The 18,070-nt window shown below is 42.8% G+C and overlaps 1 protein-coding gene across 5 annotated transcripts in view; it reads right to left on the bottom strand.

The window, feature by feature from the left end:
- LOC120301352 (A disintegrin and metalloproteinase with thrombospondin motifs 10-like) overlaps nucleotides 1-18,070 on the bottom strand; it is a 69,072-nt gene that overhangs the window by 20,534 nt on the left and 30,468 nt on the right. For all 5 annotated transcript variants that reach the window (XM_039328474.1, XM_039328472.1, XM_039328473.1 and 2 more), the window contains 6 exons: nucleotides 16,466-16,611; nucleotides 16,310-16,373; nucleotides 13,631-13,733; nucleotides 4,591-4,724; nucleotides 2,825-2,948; nucleotides 727-807 (listed from right to left, as the gene is read on the bottom strand). In XM_039328474.1, coding sequence (XP_039184408.1) covers nucleotides 727-807; nucleotides 2,825-2,948; nucleotides 4,591-4,724; nucleotides 13,631-13,733; nucleotides 16,310-16,373; nucleotides 16,466-16,611 — 652 coding nt within the window. The remainder of the gene's footprint in view (nucleotides 1-726; nucleotides 808-2,824; nucleotides 2,949-4,590; nucleotides 4,725-13,630; nucleotides 13,734-16,309; nucleotides 16,374-16,465; nucleotides 16,612-18,070) is intronic.

Here is an 18,070-nt window from a genome sequence, read left to right on the forward strand (position 1 = left end):
GTCTCATGATGGGTCAGATATGGGTCACAAGTGAGGTGAGGTGTGAGGGATCCATACCTGACCCATCACGAGACCCATCACGAGAACCTCACATGACACATCCCACACCTGACCCATCACAAGATCCTGACCTGACGTGACCTTGCCATCACAAGACCTACTGACCACATGAGTCCTTATAAGCAGAAGAACATCGACACTGAATTCCACTGAAAATGTTACCTAGCCTAGTAACGAAATATTCAGAAACTAACCCTCAGAAAACGAACCTCCACCATCATCCTATACCCGACCTACAGATATTTGCCACTATTGCAAACAATGTCAACTTTCTGAAGAAGAAGAAAAAAAGAGGCCTTACTTTGACCCTTCAGATTCCTTCCTTCTATTTTTGACTATTTCTTACTTACTGTGAAAGATTGACAAATTAAGCTAGTGGGCAAAATAACCTTCAGAGAAGCAAAAGTTTCGCCTTAGTACATTCTGAAGTATAGGAAAGCTGGTAGAGACAGAAAAGAAATGCTGAGGAACATCTACAACAGGGTCTTCAAACTTGGCCCTTTTATGACTTGTGGACTTCAACTCCCAGAATTGGCTGGCTGAGGAATTATGGGAGTTGAAGTCCACAAGTCATAAAAGGGCCAAGTTTGAAGACCCCTGATCTACAGAAAGTCATTTCAAGAACATCAGGCCTAAAGCATTCCCCAGATAATACAAATTTCTCACCAAGATAATTCAGAGAATGATTAAGTTCCCGGATATCAATGTGGACAGATCCTTTGGGAATCGGTATCACCTCCTCATAGCCTGAAAAACAATTTGAAAAATGGAGTGGGGAATTTATAACCAAGTACTTACTTACCATAGTTACATTAAATATGCAAATTTTACACAGGGTCATTTTACATAATCTTGCAGATAGGTATGGTGGGATCGTGATTCCCAGAATATACAGCAATTGTGGTCTGAGGAACTGAAATTAATTCTCTGTATCTTAGTAACATTGTTTGGGTAACTGTGAAGGTTTCTTCAACCTGGTGCCCTCCAGTTAGATTGGAAAAGCACCAGACAACTTGTTGATTGGAAAAATTAACATATGTTGAGGAAAAAAACCCCAATAAAACTATTATATATATATATAAATAGATTGGAACAGCAGCTTCCAGAATTACCTTTATCTTCGCTTTGCGTTTTAAGCACATCTGGAGGGCACCAGGTTGGATAAATATATTTTATTCTAACGGGCCATGATTTACTAAAAACGTTCCATTCTCTATTACTTGATTTTTTTTAAAAAAACTGGAAGCTAGGTCTGGCACTTTAATGCATATAAACTGCCAACATAATCACTGACTGTGTTCACGCAATATGCTACGCTAGGCTAAAAAGAGGTTACTATCTATGGCAGTGGTTCTCAACCTTTTTAATGCCGTGACCCCCAACCGGTCGTAAGTCGAGGACTACTCAACCGGTCGTAAGTCGAGGACTACTCACTGGTGCAGCACCGTTTGCAGAATGGGACTTTTGGCGGGCTCAGCAGGGCAGAGACAGCCTGGACAATTCCTATTGGCTTTTGAAAGCCAATAGAATTAGACTTTATTCAAGAGAGTCTATTCTATTGGCTTTCAAAAGCCAATAGAATAAAAGGGAGTAGCACAGCTAAGGAAAAGAGGAAAAAAAATGGCGGACTATGTTGTTTGGCGACCCCCGTGAAATGGTCGTTCGACCCCAAATGGGGTCCCGACCCACAGGTTGAGAACCGCTGGTCTATGGAGATTCTCAATCAGCCAGTCATGGGTGTCCCAAAGGTGCTTTTCCAAAAGGCAACTGGATTTCCTTGGTTTTTTTCCTCCAAAACATTTCACTTGTTATATAAGGAGCTTTTTTAGTTCTAACTGAATGGTGGGGGAATGGAAGAATTTATATTCTTTGCAGTCATCTGGTCGTTAGCACTCTGAGTCACTGAAGTCACTTGGGGATTTATCTGTACCCTCAAGGCCACCTGAATCAGAGGGCAAATGGGTGTGGGACCTTCTTGGTGCTGAGCTAGGTGGTCCCTCACCCTCTGCTGAGAGAGAGCTATTCAGTTTTAACCTAGATGGCCTCTTTTACCCCTCTAAAAAGAGGCTGAGTAGTTGGGATTAAATGTACTGTGGGAATGCAACCACAGTGTTAATACATTGTGTTATTCTGGCCAAGATACTAAACAGTAATATGATTTAATTGTGGGGGCAACAACATGTTATTTAAATCAGAAAGTGTTTTGTTAATCCTAATTTAGGATACCATATAAATTCAGAAGGGGACAGACTGGCCAAAACATATTTTCCTTCCCCATCTCGAAATGAGAGTCTTATAACTGTTAAGATTTTTCAAGATGAAAATAGAATCTAAAGTGTATTAATTTAAATTTGTACATCTACAGTATATAGTGATTACACACATGGGTACGTTGAATATCAGTTTAGCCAACCAAGCTTTGTCTTTCTCCAGGTTTTCAGATGAATAGACAAAAATATTTTTAAATGCAGTGTCTATGTTTATGTTGTTGTTCATTTGGCAATTTCTGCTTTATTACTGTAATCATCCCTGAAGAAGTATTTTAAAAGTTGAAAAACACCACTTGTGACCAAGGGCATGTGACCTTCCAGATACATTTGGTGTAATTTACAAGCAAAACATCCCAATTCAAACCAGTGGATGTTCATTTTTTTGAAAACAAGATTTTCTCAAAATAGAAGTACTTCTGTGGGAAATGACACCAACTCTCTGCTCCTACAGCTCTCTTATTTTTAAATCTGTAGAGTCACAAAGTCATCCTCACCTCCATCAGGCAGTGAATGGTTGAAGATCCCTTCAATAGTTTCACAGGTGGTTCCATCTCCTCCACAGACCCGGCATTTGTCCTCTTTAGTATCTGAGCCTAAGACGCGGTCACAGCCCACATGCTTATGAGAAATAAATGGAAAATGCATGTGGATCTGGTGCTTTCAGGCTCTCATTTTAATAGCTTTCCTGCTAGTGCCTCTAAAAACTTAAAATACTCCTTGATTGACTCAAGGTTGCTCAAGATTGACTCAGCCTTCCATCCTTCCGAGGTTGGTAAAATGAGGACCCAGATTGTTGGGGACAACAGGCTGACTCTGTAAACTGCTTAGAGAGGGCTGTAAAGCACTATGAAGTGGTATGTAAGTCTAAGTCAGACATGTCAAACTCGCGACGTCACGTGATGTTGCGTGACGTATTGGAGCTTTTGCTCTATTGCCGGCAATGGGGTGAGCGTGGTTTCCTCGTGATGTGTCCGGCCCCGCGGGCCAGCAGCTTGACACCTCTGGTCTAAGTGATATTGCTATTGATCAGATTAAAAAAAAAAACCCTCTTATTTCCCACAGTGGCCATACAGATGCTGCCAGGAAGGCTACATAAAATTACAACCATTCTTTGTTGTTTGATACTAAAAAATGCCTCTTAAAAATAATTTTCCTGAATTGTATCAAAGGTCCATAAACGGCATCTTCAAAAGTTCACAGGCATTGGGTAAAGGCAACTGTTTTTCTCAACAAGTACTCTCAAGAATCTTGCTGTTTTTAATAAGATCAATAGTTAATGTCAGATCTCTCATCAATTTGTCTCATCATCTGAACAAACACCATGAATATATCTTGTGCCAGTGAATTTCATTGGTTAATTCTCCAGTGGAGAAAGTATTAATGCACCTAATTGTATTTTCTTTCATTTGCCTCCAAATTAAATCTAGAAGCACCATACAGGAAGTCCTTGACTTGTGACCGATTGCTTAGCAATTTTTCGAAGTTAGGGCAGATTTATTTATTTATTTATGAGACTTATATACCGCTTTAAGTGCAAGCACTCTCTAAGCGGTATACACCAGTAAGCAATGTATACAGATTAACTGGGGGGGGGGGGATTTTAACCTGGATTCAAAGTTCCAATGCAGTTACATGATTGCATGTCAGGCATTCAGCAACAGGGCCACATTTATGGCCAATTGCAGCGTCCCTATAGTCACATGATTGCTTTTACGGCGGTTTTGCCAAAATACAGAATTTACCTCCAGTTTTCAGCAAAACTGGCCACAGGGCAAATCACTGCTTTGCTTAATGATTGCAGAGTTAACAGCCACTGCAAAAAAGATTGTAAAATCAGGTCGGTCAGGTGGGCAACCTGATTTGCAACTGTCATGACTTACAATTATGATTGGCATGCTCCGTTTATGGTCGTTAAGTCAAGGACTACCTGCATTGCGCTGGAGCAATAAGCAGACAGTAGTCTTTGGCAGGGGTCCCCAACAGGCCACATAAGCAGTGGGGGAGCATCTGCACGCACACAACTCCACTTGTGCAAGCAGCGGGTGCTCGCATTTGCACACAAAGCTCCATTAGTGTGAGTGGCCGGTGCGTATGCCGGCCGGTTGCACAAATGGAGCTGTGCATTTGTGCAGGCGCCTGCCACTCACACAGAACTATTCCTTCTCCTCTCCCCCCCCCCACCGGGCCGCCAAGCTGGAAAGTTTGGGGACTGCTGCTGTATGGGCAGGAAAGACCAATGGCTTGACTAACACACGGTCACCTTGCATTCTCCGCTGACGCAGATGTCGTGGGAGTCTTGGCGGCAAGGCGTTCCATCGATCACAGCTGCAGCCCTCTCCGTGTAGAAGTTAAAACCTTCCGCCAAACAGTTGAGTGAGCAGGACTTGACACCACCTGCAAGCCGGGAATTAATGCACACAAGTTCATCAGAGGCTGGATTGCAGAATAGCATCTTTATTGAAGGCTGAATTAATTTTTATCTAACTAAGCAAAAAAAAAAAAAACCAAAGCACATTTGTGATGGCCACAGGTCCCAAGCCTCTTCCTCTGCCATAGCCACTGCATATGGAACGAGGAAGCTGCACGTTTTGTACCCAATCTCACACGTTGCCTTCTCGGGGACAAGGTGATTCCTGTGAATTTTTATATCTTGCCAAATTCTGTGCCAAAAGAAATAAAACTGAGAGCTGGTTTGGTGTAGTGGCTAGGGTGCTAGGCTGGAAGCTGGAATGAGATATTATAGTTACAATCCTCCTTCGGGCGCGAAAGAGATGAGTTTGCGCCAGTTATACTATTTATGACAGTTGTGGCGTCCCAGGGCCATGTGATCACCTTTTCCAACCTTCCGACAAGCAAATTCAACGGGAAGCTAGACTCACTTAACAACTGTGTACCACTTAACGACGGCAATGATTCGCTTAACAATGATGGCAAGGAAGGTTGTAAAATGGGGCAAAACTCACTTAATAAATGTTTCACTTAGCAACATAAATTTTGGGCTCAGTTGTGGTGGTAACTCGAGGACTACCTGTATACAGTTTTGGGGAGGGAAGGGAAGGAAGGAAAGGAGTTCCTGTGGATTTTATCCTGCTAGTCATTGCTGACTCTAGGGGCCAGTTCTCATCTCCGTTTTGAGGCCATTGAGCCAAAGCTGTCCGAAGTCCTTTCCATGGTCATGTGGGCATTGCGGAGCCCTGTTTCCTTCCCACTGAAGTGGTACCTATTTATCTATTTGCATTTGCATGCTTTTGAACTGCTAGGACAGTGATGGTGAACCTTTTAGAGACCGAGTGCCCAAACTGCAACCCAAAACCCACTTATGTATTGTTGGGTGCTGGGTGGGCGTGGCCCATTGGGTGGGCGTGGCCCATTGGGTGGGTGTGGCCAATTGGATGGGCATTGCTGCGGTGGTAACGGCAGACTGGGTGGGACTAAAAAGTTCAATCAATCAATTCCAACTTTGCAAGATCTTTTTTTTCCCGCGAGAAGTTGAAATTGATTGATTGATTGAACCTTTTTTTTTTTTTGCACACGGTGGCGGAGGCCTAAAGTGAAAAGGTTTTATAAAACCCAGCTGAAGGCCTAGGACTGGGGCGACGGTGCACGTGCCCACAGAGAGGGCTCTGTGTGCCACCTGTGGCACGCACGCCATAGGTTCGCCACCACAGTGCTAGGCAGACAGCAACTAGGCAGAGACGGGCACTCACCACATTGTGCAACACTCAAGTCTTGAACCGCTTTGAGATGGCCAAAAATAATGGTAGAATAAACACTGGTCAAATTTTCCTTACAGTTCTAGTAGATGTTATAGGAGGAGAGCCACGCTAGTAGCCAAAAATCAGGATTGTGGTAGTAACTTTACAAATGTTAATAAAAAGGTGCTACCGGACTACTGATTCTAAAAGTCCTAGAGATCTCCAACATATATAGCTGCAAAAGAAAAGTTATCTATGATTTTTCTATCTCAAATATTCCATTCTGAATTTAACTTTTGAGTGGGATTTAAGCAATGGAGGTAACATCATACAGTTTTTTCAGAAGAAGTCTAATTGCTTCTTAGAATCTCTGGGCTGGCCTCTTTCCAATCTGCCTCTGCTCAAAATATATTATTCTGCCCTGTTCTGCCCTAATAGAATTTAATTACTGAATCATTCCTGAACCAGAGGAATGATACACTCTCATATCAGGCTGCCCATTATTTTTCTATATCAGTCCTTGTACTAAAAACTAGAGAGAGGTGCTCTAATTGCAAGTCATTTAGGAGCCCTGGAAGACAGTTTCTTGGAAAGTGATCAATTCTTAACTTGATCACGGAAATCAATCTATAGGAATAACAGAATAACAGAGTTGGAAGGGGCCTTGGAGGTCTTCTAGTCCAACCCTGTGCTCAGGCAGGAAATCCTATGCCGTTTCAGACAAATGGCTGTCCAGGCTCTTAAAAGTTCCAATATTGGAGCATTCACAACTTCTGAAGACAAGTCGTTCCACTAAGTAATTGTTCTAACTAACAATTTCTCTAATTTCTCCTTAGTTCTAGATTGCTTCTCTCTTTGATTAGTTTCCATCCATTGCTTCTTGTCCTGCCTTCAGGTGCTTTGGAGAATAGCTTGACTCCCTCTTCTTTGTGGCAGCCTGAGATATCATGTCCATCCTCGTCCTTCTCTTCATTAAACTAGACATACCCAATTCCAGCAACTGTTCCTTATATGTTTTAGCCTCCAGTCTCCTAATCATCTTTGTTGCTCTTTTCTGCACTTTTTCTAGTGTCTCAACATCTTTTTTACCAAAACTGATGCAGTATTCCAAGTGTGGCCTTACCAAGGCATTATAAAGTAGTATTAACACTTCACGTGATCTTGAGTTTATCCTTCTCTTAATGCTGCCTAGAACTGTGTTTGGCTTTTTTGGCAGCTGCAGCACATTGCTGGCTCATATGTAAGTGATTGTCCACTAGGACTCCAAGATTCCTCTCACAATTAAGTGCCATAATAAGTTATACTATGAGCACTTCCAAATGGTGATTTTTTTTCTGCCCTGTGCAGCATGTTCCCCATTGATAACATACTATTGATAATGTCACATGATAGCAGTCTTTCAATATCTAAGAAGCTGCCACAAAGAAGAGGGGGTCAAAGCACCAGTAGGCAGAACAAGAATGGATGGAAATTAATCAAGGAAAGATCCAACCTAAAACTAAGGAGAAATTTCCAGACAGTGAGAACAATCAATTGTCTCCAGAAGGATGATCCGTCACTGGAGGTTTTCAAGAAAAGATTGGGCAACCATTTGCGACCCATAGGTTGAGAACCACTGATTTAGACTAAGATAAAATGGGGATGGGGAATTTGTTATTCGACATATTGAGACAACCCAGCCATTGTCTTACCACGTTATATAAATTAGGCTATCATGTTAAGCCATCACATGGTTTATTTGTGGAGCTTAGTGTGGAAAGTTCTATATCAAAATATATTTTATTATTTATAATGTCTCCATCTTCCCTTAAACATTAACAGAATCTATAAAGGACTGAGAATCAGCGTCTCCATTAGTTAATTGACAGTCAAGTTAAAACTAAGTTAATCAAATAAAAATAGCAAACGGGATAAAATATTTTATTCAAACTTCCTTAAACCCCCAAATAAGTTACCCAGACCTAACCTACACATTAAAGAAGGAGGTATGTAAACACAGAGATAATTAAAATGGTCACCATGCAGAACTGCATGTTCACAATAATACACATCATTGATGAACAGGTACCTACACACACCTATGCTCCTCAAGTGTCACCCTAGAATCAGCATTTCATACCCAGGATAAGCTCCCCTATAAAACAATGTCTCTGTACCCCATTTTTTTCTGCAGCTTCCCCCAAAACAAACCTCCATGCTTTTGAGAATAAATAATTCTCCTTTCCTCACAGCTGTCTGGATTTCATTTTTATTTATTCTTGCGCAACCCCAGCTCTAGGTGAAATCCTAAATTTCTGACATTAGCATGTTACAAAACCAAGGTTACAAGTAACTGGAGCTTTTAGAAATCTGCAGTTACACAAGTTTGTGTGTTTGTTAAACAATGTTTATAACCTGCCCCAAAGTAGAATTTAAAATCATTTCAAGTAGAAGTGGTCAATAATTGACTACTTATGATAGATATCCAGATATAACTAGATTTGAAAAGCATGGTGATATACAGCACTTCTTTAACTTGCCGACTAAATGCAAGGATGATTGGAGTCTCCAATGAGAATGTCTATCATCTTGTTGAACTCCATATAGCCTGCTAGAAGAAGCACCATCAATAGGGCCTCCTTAAATTTTTCTACTAGATGGGAAAATTTTATTTTGGCAAGTTACCGGATGTACTTTACATATAGCGCTTTTAAAGGTAATGATTAGCCTTTAGAATTGGATCCAGAAGTACACCGAGGGTCTTCAAACTTCAAAGCATTGGTGGCATATTCAAGGGTATAGATCAGGAGTCTTCAAACTTGGCCCTTTTATGACTTGTGGACTTCAATTCCCATAATTCCTCAGCCAGCATGCCTGGCTGAGGAATTATGGGACTTGAAGTCCACAAGTCATAAAATGGCCAAGTTTGAAGACCCCTGCTGTACACTGAGGAGATGGCCCTAGTAGTAGTTGGCTGTCACATTTTGTACCAGCTGTATTTTCAAGGTCATCTCTAAAGGGAGCCTCATTCAGCTAGTAACCAGCCATAGCTGGTAGATCTAGTAGCCAACGATCAGATTAACCAAGTCAAGGAATATCACCCTTGTTCACTTCCTCTGAACCTTTGTGCTAAGACAGTACCTGCCAGACAAATAGCCTGTTCTCATTGGACAGCTGGGCTGCAACTAATCAATGTTTGAGGGATGTATTGTTTTGCATTGCTTGGACCTGAAAACAAATTTTAGGATGAAGTGCCATGTTTCTGCAGTTGCTTTAGAGCGGGGGTGTCAAACTTGCAATGTCACGTGACGTGTCACGATGTATCACGACTTTTTCCTCATTGTCGGAGCTGGGGTGGGTGCAGTTTCAGCATGACGCATGCAGTCCACGGGCCATCAGTTTGATACCCCTGCTTTAGAGTCTCTGTCATTTCTTTCTGTGACTGAGTGGTTGAGCTGATCACTAGGCCATACTGATAGTCTTCAACTTACAACCATTCCTATGGTGAGCGTCTGAAATTGTAACAGCATGAAAAAAGTGACTGACTGTTGCAGTGTCCCCATGGTCACATTATCAGAATTTGGGTGCTTGGCAATGGTCTCACAGTTATGAAGATTGCAGTGTCCCAGGGTCATGTGATCGCCATTTGTAACCTTCTGACAAGCTAAGTTAATGGAGAAGCTAGATTCGCTTAACAACCATGTTACTAATTTATCAGCTGCAGTGATTCACTTAACAACTGTGGGCAAGAAAGGTCATAAAATGGGGCAAAACTCACTTAGCAACTCTTGCTGGCAACAGAAATTTTGGGCTCAACTAAAGGACTACCTTTAGTTCAGTGGTTCTCAACCTTTTTAATGCTGCGACCCCCAACCGGTCGTAAGTCAAGGACTACTCAACCAGTCGTAAGTCGAGGACTACTCAACTGGTGCAGCACCGTTTGCAGAATGGGACTTTTGGCGGGCTCAGCAGGGCAGAGACAGCCTGGACAATTCCTATTGGCTTTTGAAAGCCAATAGAATTAGACTCTATTCAAGAGAGTCTATTCTATTGGCTTTCAAAAGCCAATAGAATAAAAGGGAGTAGCACAGCTAAGGAAAAGGGGAAAAAAATGGCGGACTGCGTTGTTTGGTGACCCCCATGAAATGGTCGTTCGACCACAAATAGGGTCCCGACCCACAGGTTGAGAACCACTGCTTTAGTTGATGAGGATCCTGGATTTTCACAAAATAGCTGACTGGAGGATTCACAAGTTCCCTGATATTATTTGGGGTTAAAAATGCCCCCTCCCCTTTACTAACAGGGTAAACAGGTTAGTGCTATCCTCTGGACCCTGAACCAACTTGCTTAATTGTGTTGTGTGAACCCAGGCTATTGTATTGACAAGTGGAAGAGGAGCCTCTTTAGACTAGTTAAAATTTGAAGTCATGCCTACAAATCTGAACAAAGAAAATTGATTGCATATCCTTCTGTCCCCTTATATTTTAAATTCATTTCAGCTCTGGCTCCCTGGAGTTCGACACTGCTGAGCTCCTTCAGAGGGTTAGCAGCTGAGAAACCTGGAGCTTATTAACAGATGTCTCAGAGGTGGTTTGGCTCAATGGCTGAGTCTGAGTGTTTAGCAAAAACAGATGGAAGAGTGGAAAGGAATCTCAGTTCGAAGGATATAAGCCAGGATATGCAGCTTTGGTCTTTTTTTTTTTCATTTTTCTTTTGGCCAAGGGCCACACTTGATCTTTGAGCCATGTGCCAAAGGGCTGGGACTATGTTTGAGGAGCTGAGGATGTTTAAGGGAAAGTGACAAGAATGGTGGTAAATCAAGAAACCAAGCCCAACAAAGAATAATTTAAAAAAACAACAACAACTAGAAAGATTAGCTTGCAAGACAGAAAATTAAAGGAAAGCTCAATCTTGTTTTTTTCAATTATTGCACCTTACTAGTTATAAGAGGGACAATAACATGAACCTGCTTTCTATGATTCCATGGAAGAACTAATAGGGAGAATTGACAGGGCAGCCACTGGGCTCAACCTAAAGAGAACTTTCCTATTAACTGTTTGCTGCTGGAACAAACTTTCTTGAGGAATGATGGCTTCTTCTCTGCAGGAATTTGAAGCAGAGGCTGTAAATTTGTCTGCCAAGAATGCTGAAGTTGCAAGATTTCGGCATAGAGCAGGGAACTGGATGGCCTTCAAAATGCTTTCTAACATAAAAATCCTACACAGTATATCTGGGTGGGCAAGCTTTTGGCAGCTGGATGCTGCACATTTTTTTCTTGAACTTTTCCTGGGGGGGAGGGGGGGATGAAAGCTGCAATATGCTAGCCAGAATGTCCTTCCCTAGTCCAGGGGTAGGTAACCCTGGCTCTTTTATGACTCGTGGACTTCAACTCCCAGAATTCCTGAGCCAGCCATGCTAAGGGGAAAGGGAGAGGTTTCCAAGCTGAGCCATGCTGGCTCAGGAATTCTGGGAGTTGAAGTCCACGAGTCATAAAAGAGCCAAGGTTGCCTATCCCTGCCCTAGACATTTCTAAGATTATCATTAGACAGCAGAAGGTTTCTGCCTCCTTCTTACTTTCCATTTATTTTCCCTTTACCTGGAGAATTCTAAATACCTATTTCCCGGGTGAAACAGTATTTCCTCAGAAGAAACATCATAGGACAGTGTTTCTCAATCTTAGTGGCTTTAAGATGTATGGACTTCAACTGCAACGTCGGCTAGGGAATTCTGGGAGTTGAAGTCCACACATCTTAAAGTTGCCAGGGCTCAGAAATAAAGCTGTAAGATTTCAAAATCTGTTTTCATTAGTGTATTTTTTGCTTCTCCGTCCCATAGTTCTTGACCCAAAGGAAGTAGCTGCAATTCACAGTGAAAAACCATCAATTCTTTTGACAATCTTCCCTCTCCTCAGCCTTTCCTGGGTCTTCTCTCTGCTGCCCTGTAGTTATTTCTATACTGAGAGTGGGGGTGGGGAATGTGAAATTCCACACAATCTCTGAAAATGGCTGAACTGGGCTCTCCTGTTGTGCCTCCTTTTTGCAGTTGTAAATCAGAGTGGAAAAACAGAGCTGCTTGGAAAAACACCTTCTTTTTCTCTTGTCTATCAATATCTCATTTTCTCTGCTCTTTGCACAGATGGATTAAGGCCAACCAATGCCTTAAGCCAGTGGTTCTCAACCTTTTTAATGCCGCGACCCCCAACCGGTCGTAAGTCGAGGACTACTCAACTGGTGCAGCACCATTTGCCGAATGGGACTTTTGGCGGGCTCAGCAGGGCAGAGACAGTCTGGACAATTCCTATTGGCTTTTGAAAGCCCATAGAATTAGACTTTATTCAAGAGAGTCTATTCTATTGGCTTTCAAAAGCCAATAGAATAAAAGGGAGTAGCACAGCTAAGGAAAAGGGGGGGAAAAATGGCGGACTGGTTGTTTGGCGACCCCCGTGAAATGGTCGTTCGACCCCAAATAGGGTCCTGACCCACAGGTTGAGAACCATTGTCTTAAGCAATAGTAACTTTGATACTCCTCGGTACTCCATTGCTTAACACAAGATATTAAGATTCAGTGTGGTAATGGTGAAATACGTTATTAAAAATCTGTTTTTCTTCTAGGCTATTTTCCAGATTGGACCTCACAACTATATTAAATATAGCCTTTTTTATATTAAAAAATAATCTAAATAGCAATAAATATAAGCCAATTATTAACTTACAAAGAGGGCAATAGAGAAAAGGCACATTTTCAACCATCTTAAAAGCATTTTTAAACAACATTATGCCCTTCAAAAATAAGGAGAAGACTGCAGGACAAAGTAGAATCCCAAAGCAATAAACGGGTGAGTGAAAATTGATTTAACACTTCTAATAACTTTGTGTTTTTATTACTTCAATGCAATTGTACCTTGGAGGGCCACAAACATGTCTCAATTGGTCCAAAGGAGCTAGCTCATTTGCCCGTTAGACCGGCCAGTAAGAATACAATATTCTACAGTCAGCAGGAGTCAAAGAGGATAAGGCATTTTTTGTTTACAAACCATGACAGAAGCCAGACAGTAGGTGTTAGATATGCAACTCTAGGGGGTGGTGCTCATCTCCATTTCTTAGCCACGGGAGCCAGTATTGTCCCAAGACACTTCTGTGGTCATGTGACCAGCATGACTATATGCTGAGGCGCACAGAACGCTGTTATCGAAGTGGTACCTATTCATCTACTCACATTTACATGCTTTCTGGGCAGGAGCTGGGCCGAGTAATAGGAGCTCACCCTATCATGCAGCACTTGTGTCTCAAATTCAGGCTGTCAGCTTTCCAGCTTGCACATTTGCTAATAGCAGTTTCAATTCTCTGAGTGCTAAACTTTACATAACGGGTACAAAAACCCAACCCAATTCAAAACCTTCCTAGGAAAAACACTTTAGGCCTTTAGGATTCAATATGCATGGAATTCCTATTTACTGTTGTAGAAAAAAATGGAAAAGCAGAGATAGGATTGCAACAGGGTGCCTTGGAAACAAAACATTAATTCGCCAGTTGTGCAAAAACATCCCACTCTGCAAACTTTTGTTAACTTGCACATATTATGACCATGTGGATGTGGAAGCTGTCTGTTAGAAAATGCTGCACTTACCCCCTCGGTACGTCTTCCAGGTATAATATTTGCCCCGAAAGGGGATGTGATCAAATTCAGCACATTGAAGCTCTCGGAAATCTTTTGATCCAGGAGGACAATCCTGAAGCAGGGTAAGAATCATGGAAGAAAGGAAAATCCCAGAATTATTATCAACAGCCGGACGTGGTTATGTCCACCGATACATGGATGGTAAAAACTATTTCTGGCTCCTGATCAAAAACATCATGGTGGTGAAATAAAAATATTTGGTTGTTAGGATGGAGCTTAATCTTGAAATGTGAGGTCTCCAGGAAAGGTTGGTTTTTTTTTTTTTTGCATTGAGATATATTCAAATAGAAAGTAAATCTATTTGTGACTCTTAACTCATAGATAAAAAAATGCTACATACAGACAGACAGTCCTCGATTTACAACCATTTGTTTAGCAACCCTTCAAAAGTACAACAGAACTGAAAAAGTCCTTGCACTTACAACCGTTGTCGCATCCACATGATCAAAACTTGGGAGCTTGGCAACTAACATGTATTTATAACAATAGCAGCATCCCGGGATCATGTGAGCATCTCAGATAGCTTCAGTGGGGGAAGCAGTTTCACTTAATGACCGCACAATTCACTTAACAACTTTAGTGATTCATTTAACATCCATGGCAAAAAGGTCATAAAGTGAGGCACAACTCACTTAACAATTACCTTACTTAGCAACGGAAATTCTGGTCTCTATTGTGGTTGTAAGTTAAAGACTACCTGTACAAGGAATTCAGTGGCTGAGTATGCAGACAATTTTATGGGTTCACATAAGACAGGGGTCCTCAAACATGGCCACTTTAAGACTTGTGGACTAATGGCTGGCTGGGGAATTCTGGGAGTTGAAGTCCACAAGTTTTAAAGTGGCCAAGTTTGAGGACCCCTGACATAAGAGATTGAACCATAGATTAGTCAAGTGGTCTAAATCCACACAACGCATTGCCCCCAAACAAAAACATAGACAGAACTAAAACTCCATGCCATGAACTAAGGTCATAACTGGTCACGCTTAGCATTTTGAATGAATGCAGATGTGATGTTTTTAACTGTCCTGATTAAGCATTTGTGAACACAGAGATCTTTGATGGATCTATCCTGGAAATATACAACATAGGAAAACTGGTGTCTCTCACAGCTCTATAAAGAGGTAATTTTGATGATCATGCCTCCCAAAGACTATCTGAAACTGATTTTTAATTTCAAAATATTGTCAGAGGAGGGAGAGGAAACCACTTGGTGCAGTTTTGAGAACACTTGTAGCAGGCATAGTGGGAGGTGCAAAAAGGATAAATTCTCAAGTCCACATTATTAAACAACAATCAGAGCAAGGATTAATATGTTGAATTATCTTTCAACCAAAATGACTCATGAGGCTTGAAAAATATTCTATGAATTCCCGCCAGCTGGCCAACCCAAAATTCCTTACAGTTAAATGCAATTTCAGGCAGCATCGAAAAAGTGCAGTTTGCAAATAGGAAAAGTATTAGTGGTTCAGATGCCAGTTTCGGTATTGTGTCCGGTTCTGAGCACCCGCTTTAAGGATTCAGAAAAGACCAGAAATGTTTCAGAGAAGAACAAAATATGTTCTGCTAGAAATTAGGAAGTTTAGTCTAGACTAGAGCAATGTTTCTCAACCTAGGCCAGTGGTGGCGAACCTATGGCACGGGTGCCAGAGGCGGCACTTGGAGCCCTCTCTGTGGGCACACGTGCCGTTGCCTCAGCCTCGCCTCTCCCTGCAACCCCCTCCTCTCCAGCAGCCCCCCTGAAGGAGAGTCGCCCTTGAGCGTGGCCCACACGGAGCAGCGCAGCCAAGGACATGGCAGCCAGGCAGTGTAGACAAGACTCTGTTCTCACACCCCATCATGCAGTTGATGCTGTAGGGCACGGGCAGAGGGTGTGGCCGCCATAGTGCTGCTGGGCTGCCTGGGCGATCTGCGGCAGGCCCTGGAGGCGGTGAGTGGTCCTGCGGCAGGCGGGGTGGGGGATGGTGGGGCAGAGCGGGGGCAGGGCAGGGTGGTGGAGTGGGGGCGGGGCCAATTTTGGGGGAATCGGTCTCTAAAAGGTTCGCCATCACTGACCTAGGCAATGTGAAGATGGATGGACTACATCTCCCAGAATTTCCTAGCCAGCATGCTGACTGGGGAATTCTGGGAAATGTAGTCCACACATCTTCATGTTGCCAAGGTTGAGAAACACTAACCTAAAGAAGAGAAGACCAAAGAGGATCTTCCTTCCTTCCTTCCTTCCTTCCTTCCTTCCTTCCTTCCTTCCTTCCTTCCTTCCTTCCTTCCTTCCTTCCTTTTCTATTTCTATACCTGAAACAATGTCAAAGAATAGGCCCAAACTATTCTGCATCACATGGAATAATGTGCAGAGCATGGAATAATGGTTTTAAAATACAAGAAGGCTGATTCATTTGAGTATTGGGGGGGGGGGGAAGAGAAGCTCAAAAGAGAAGCTTAATTTCCCAGGAAAGTAGGTGGGCCCTCCTCCTCCAGATGTGTCTGACAGACACTACACATCATTGTCTGGGGATGATTTAATATGAATTCCTGCACTGAAAAGAGGGTTAGACTTGATGGCCTAAACAGCTTTTCCACCTCTAATTTTCTGGGATGCTGCACAGTGTGTTTGTGGTTGGTGTTACTCACATCAATGTTACATGACCGGTAGCGCTTTCGTTCCCCTAGGCAATACCTTCCTCCAATGGTTGGCCTTTTAAAAAAAAAATGGTAAAGAATGCATGATTATAGGCCCACAGTGCTATGCCCAGAGGCTGCATCGGATGTTGACAGCGATCTGCTTACCTTGGACTGTCGCAATAGCGAATGGATGAGGAAACACCTCCCCCGCAGGTCCGGCTGCACTCTCCCCAGGCTGACCAGGTGCCCCATGCTCCATCCACCCCTTCTGGCCGCATGCCAAAAGGTACGCATTCCCGCTTGTAGCACCACTGAGTAGGGTGGAGGCAAGGGGGACAGAGAGAAAAACACAGGCAATATTGTTGTTGTTGTTAGTTGCGAAGTTGTGTCTGACCCATCACGACCCCATGAACAACGTTCCTCCAGGCCTTCCTGTCCTCTACCTTCTTCTGGAGTCCATTTAAGCTCACGCCTACTGCTTCAGTGACTCCATTCTCTGTCGTCCCCTTCTTCTATTGCCCTCAATCTTTCCCAGCATCAGGCTCTTCTCCAGTGAGTTCTTCCTTCTCATTAGGTGGCCAAAGTACTTGAGTTTCAGCTTCAGGATCTGGCCTTCTAAAGAGCAGTCAGGGTTGATCTCCTCGAGGACTGACTGGTTGGATTGCCTTGCAGTCCAAGGGACTCACAGGAGTCTTCTCCAGCACCAGAGTTCAAAGGCCTCAATGCTTTTGCGCTCAGCCTTTCTTATGGTCCAACTTTCACAGCCATACATTGCAACTGGGAAAATCATGGCCTTGACTATACGTACTTTTGTTGGCAGGGTGATGTCTCTGCTTTTTTGTATGCTGTCTAGATTTGCCATAGCTTTCCTCCCCAGGAGCAAGGGTTTTCTAATTTCTTCTAATTTCTGCAGTCCCCATCTGTGGTGATCTTGGAGCCCAGGAAGATAAAATCTGTCACTACCTCCATTTCTTCCCCATCTATTTGCCAGGAATTGAGAGGGCTGGATGCCAATATTGCAGAAAGCCAAAGCGGTTATTCATAACCCCCTTGGTTTGCCCATATAGGTAGTCCCTTAGTTACAACCAGAATTGAGACCAGCTTACTAAGCAAGGTGTTGTTGAGTCCCCACCCAATTTTTTCACTTTTTTTGTCCTGGTTGTTAAGCAAACCCCTGCAGTTAAGTGACTCATGGGGTCATTAAATGAATCCGGCTTCCCCTGTTTACTTTGCTTGTTGGAAGCCAGCTGGGAAATGATGATTGTATGACCCCAGGTGCTGAAATTGTCATAAATACATGCTGGTTGCCAAGCATGCAAATTCTGATCACATGATTGTGGGGACGCTAGGTGGTCATAAGTTGTAAGCCATTTTTTGAGTGCTGTTGTTAACTTCAGTCACAAAACAAATGGTTGTAAATCGAGGACTATCTATACCAGTGGTCTTCAAACTTGGCCCTTTTATGACATGTGGACTTCAACTCCCAGAGTTCCTCAGCCAGGCATGCTGGCTGAGGAATTCTGGAAGTTGAAGTCCACAAGTCATAAAAGGGCCAAGTTTGAAGACCCCTGATCTATACCCTTGAATATGCCATCAATGCTTTATCCCCAACTCCTTGAGGCTCCCAAATCCTCATGGTTTTAAATAAAGATCTGATTTATCAAGAAACACAGGAAGCCATCTCATACTGGTTGAGACCATTTGGTACAGGGACTCATAGTATTAGATGGAAGTATTTCGGTGGTCCTACCTTAGGTGAAATTGGAATCC

The sequence above is a fragment of the Crotalus tigris genome, unplaced genomic scaffold (genome assembly GCF_016545835.1).
Source record: "Crotalus tigris isolate CLP2741 ecotype Arizona unplaced genomic scaffold, ASM1654583v1 scf7180000024379.1109085, whole genome shotgun sequence".
Lineage (NCBI taxonomy): Eukaryota > Metazoa > Chordata > Lepidosauria > Squamata > Viperidae > Crotalus > Crotalus tigris.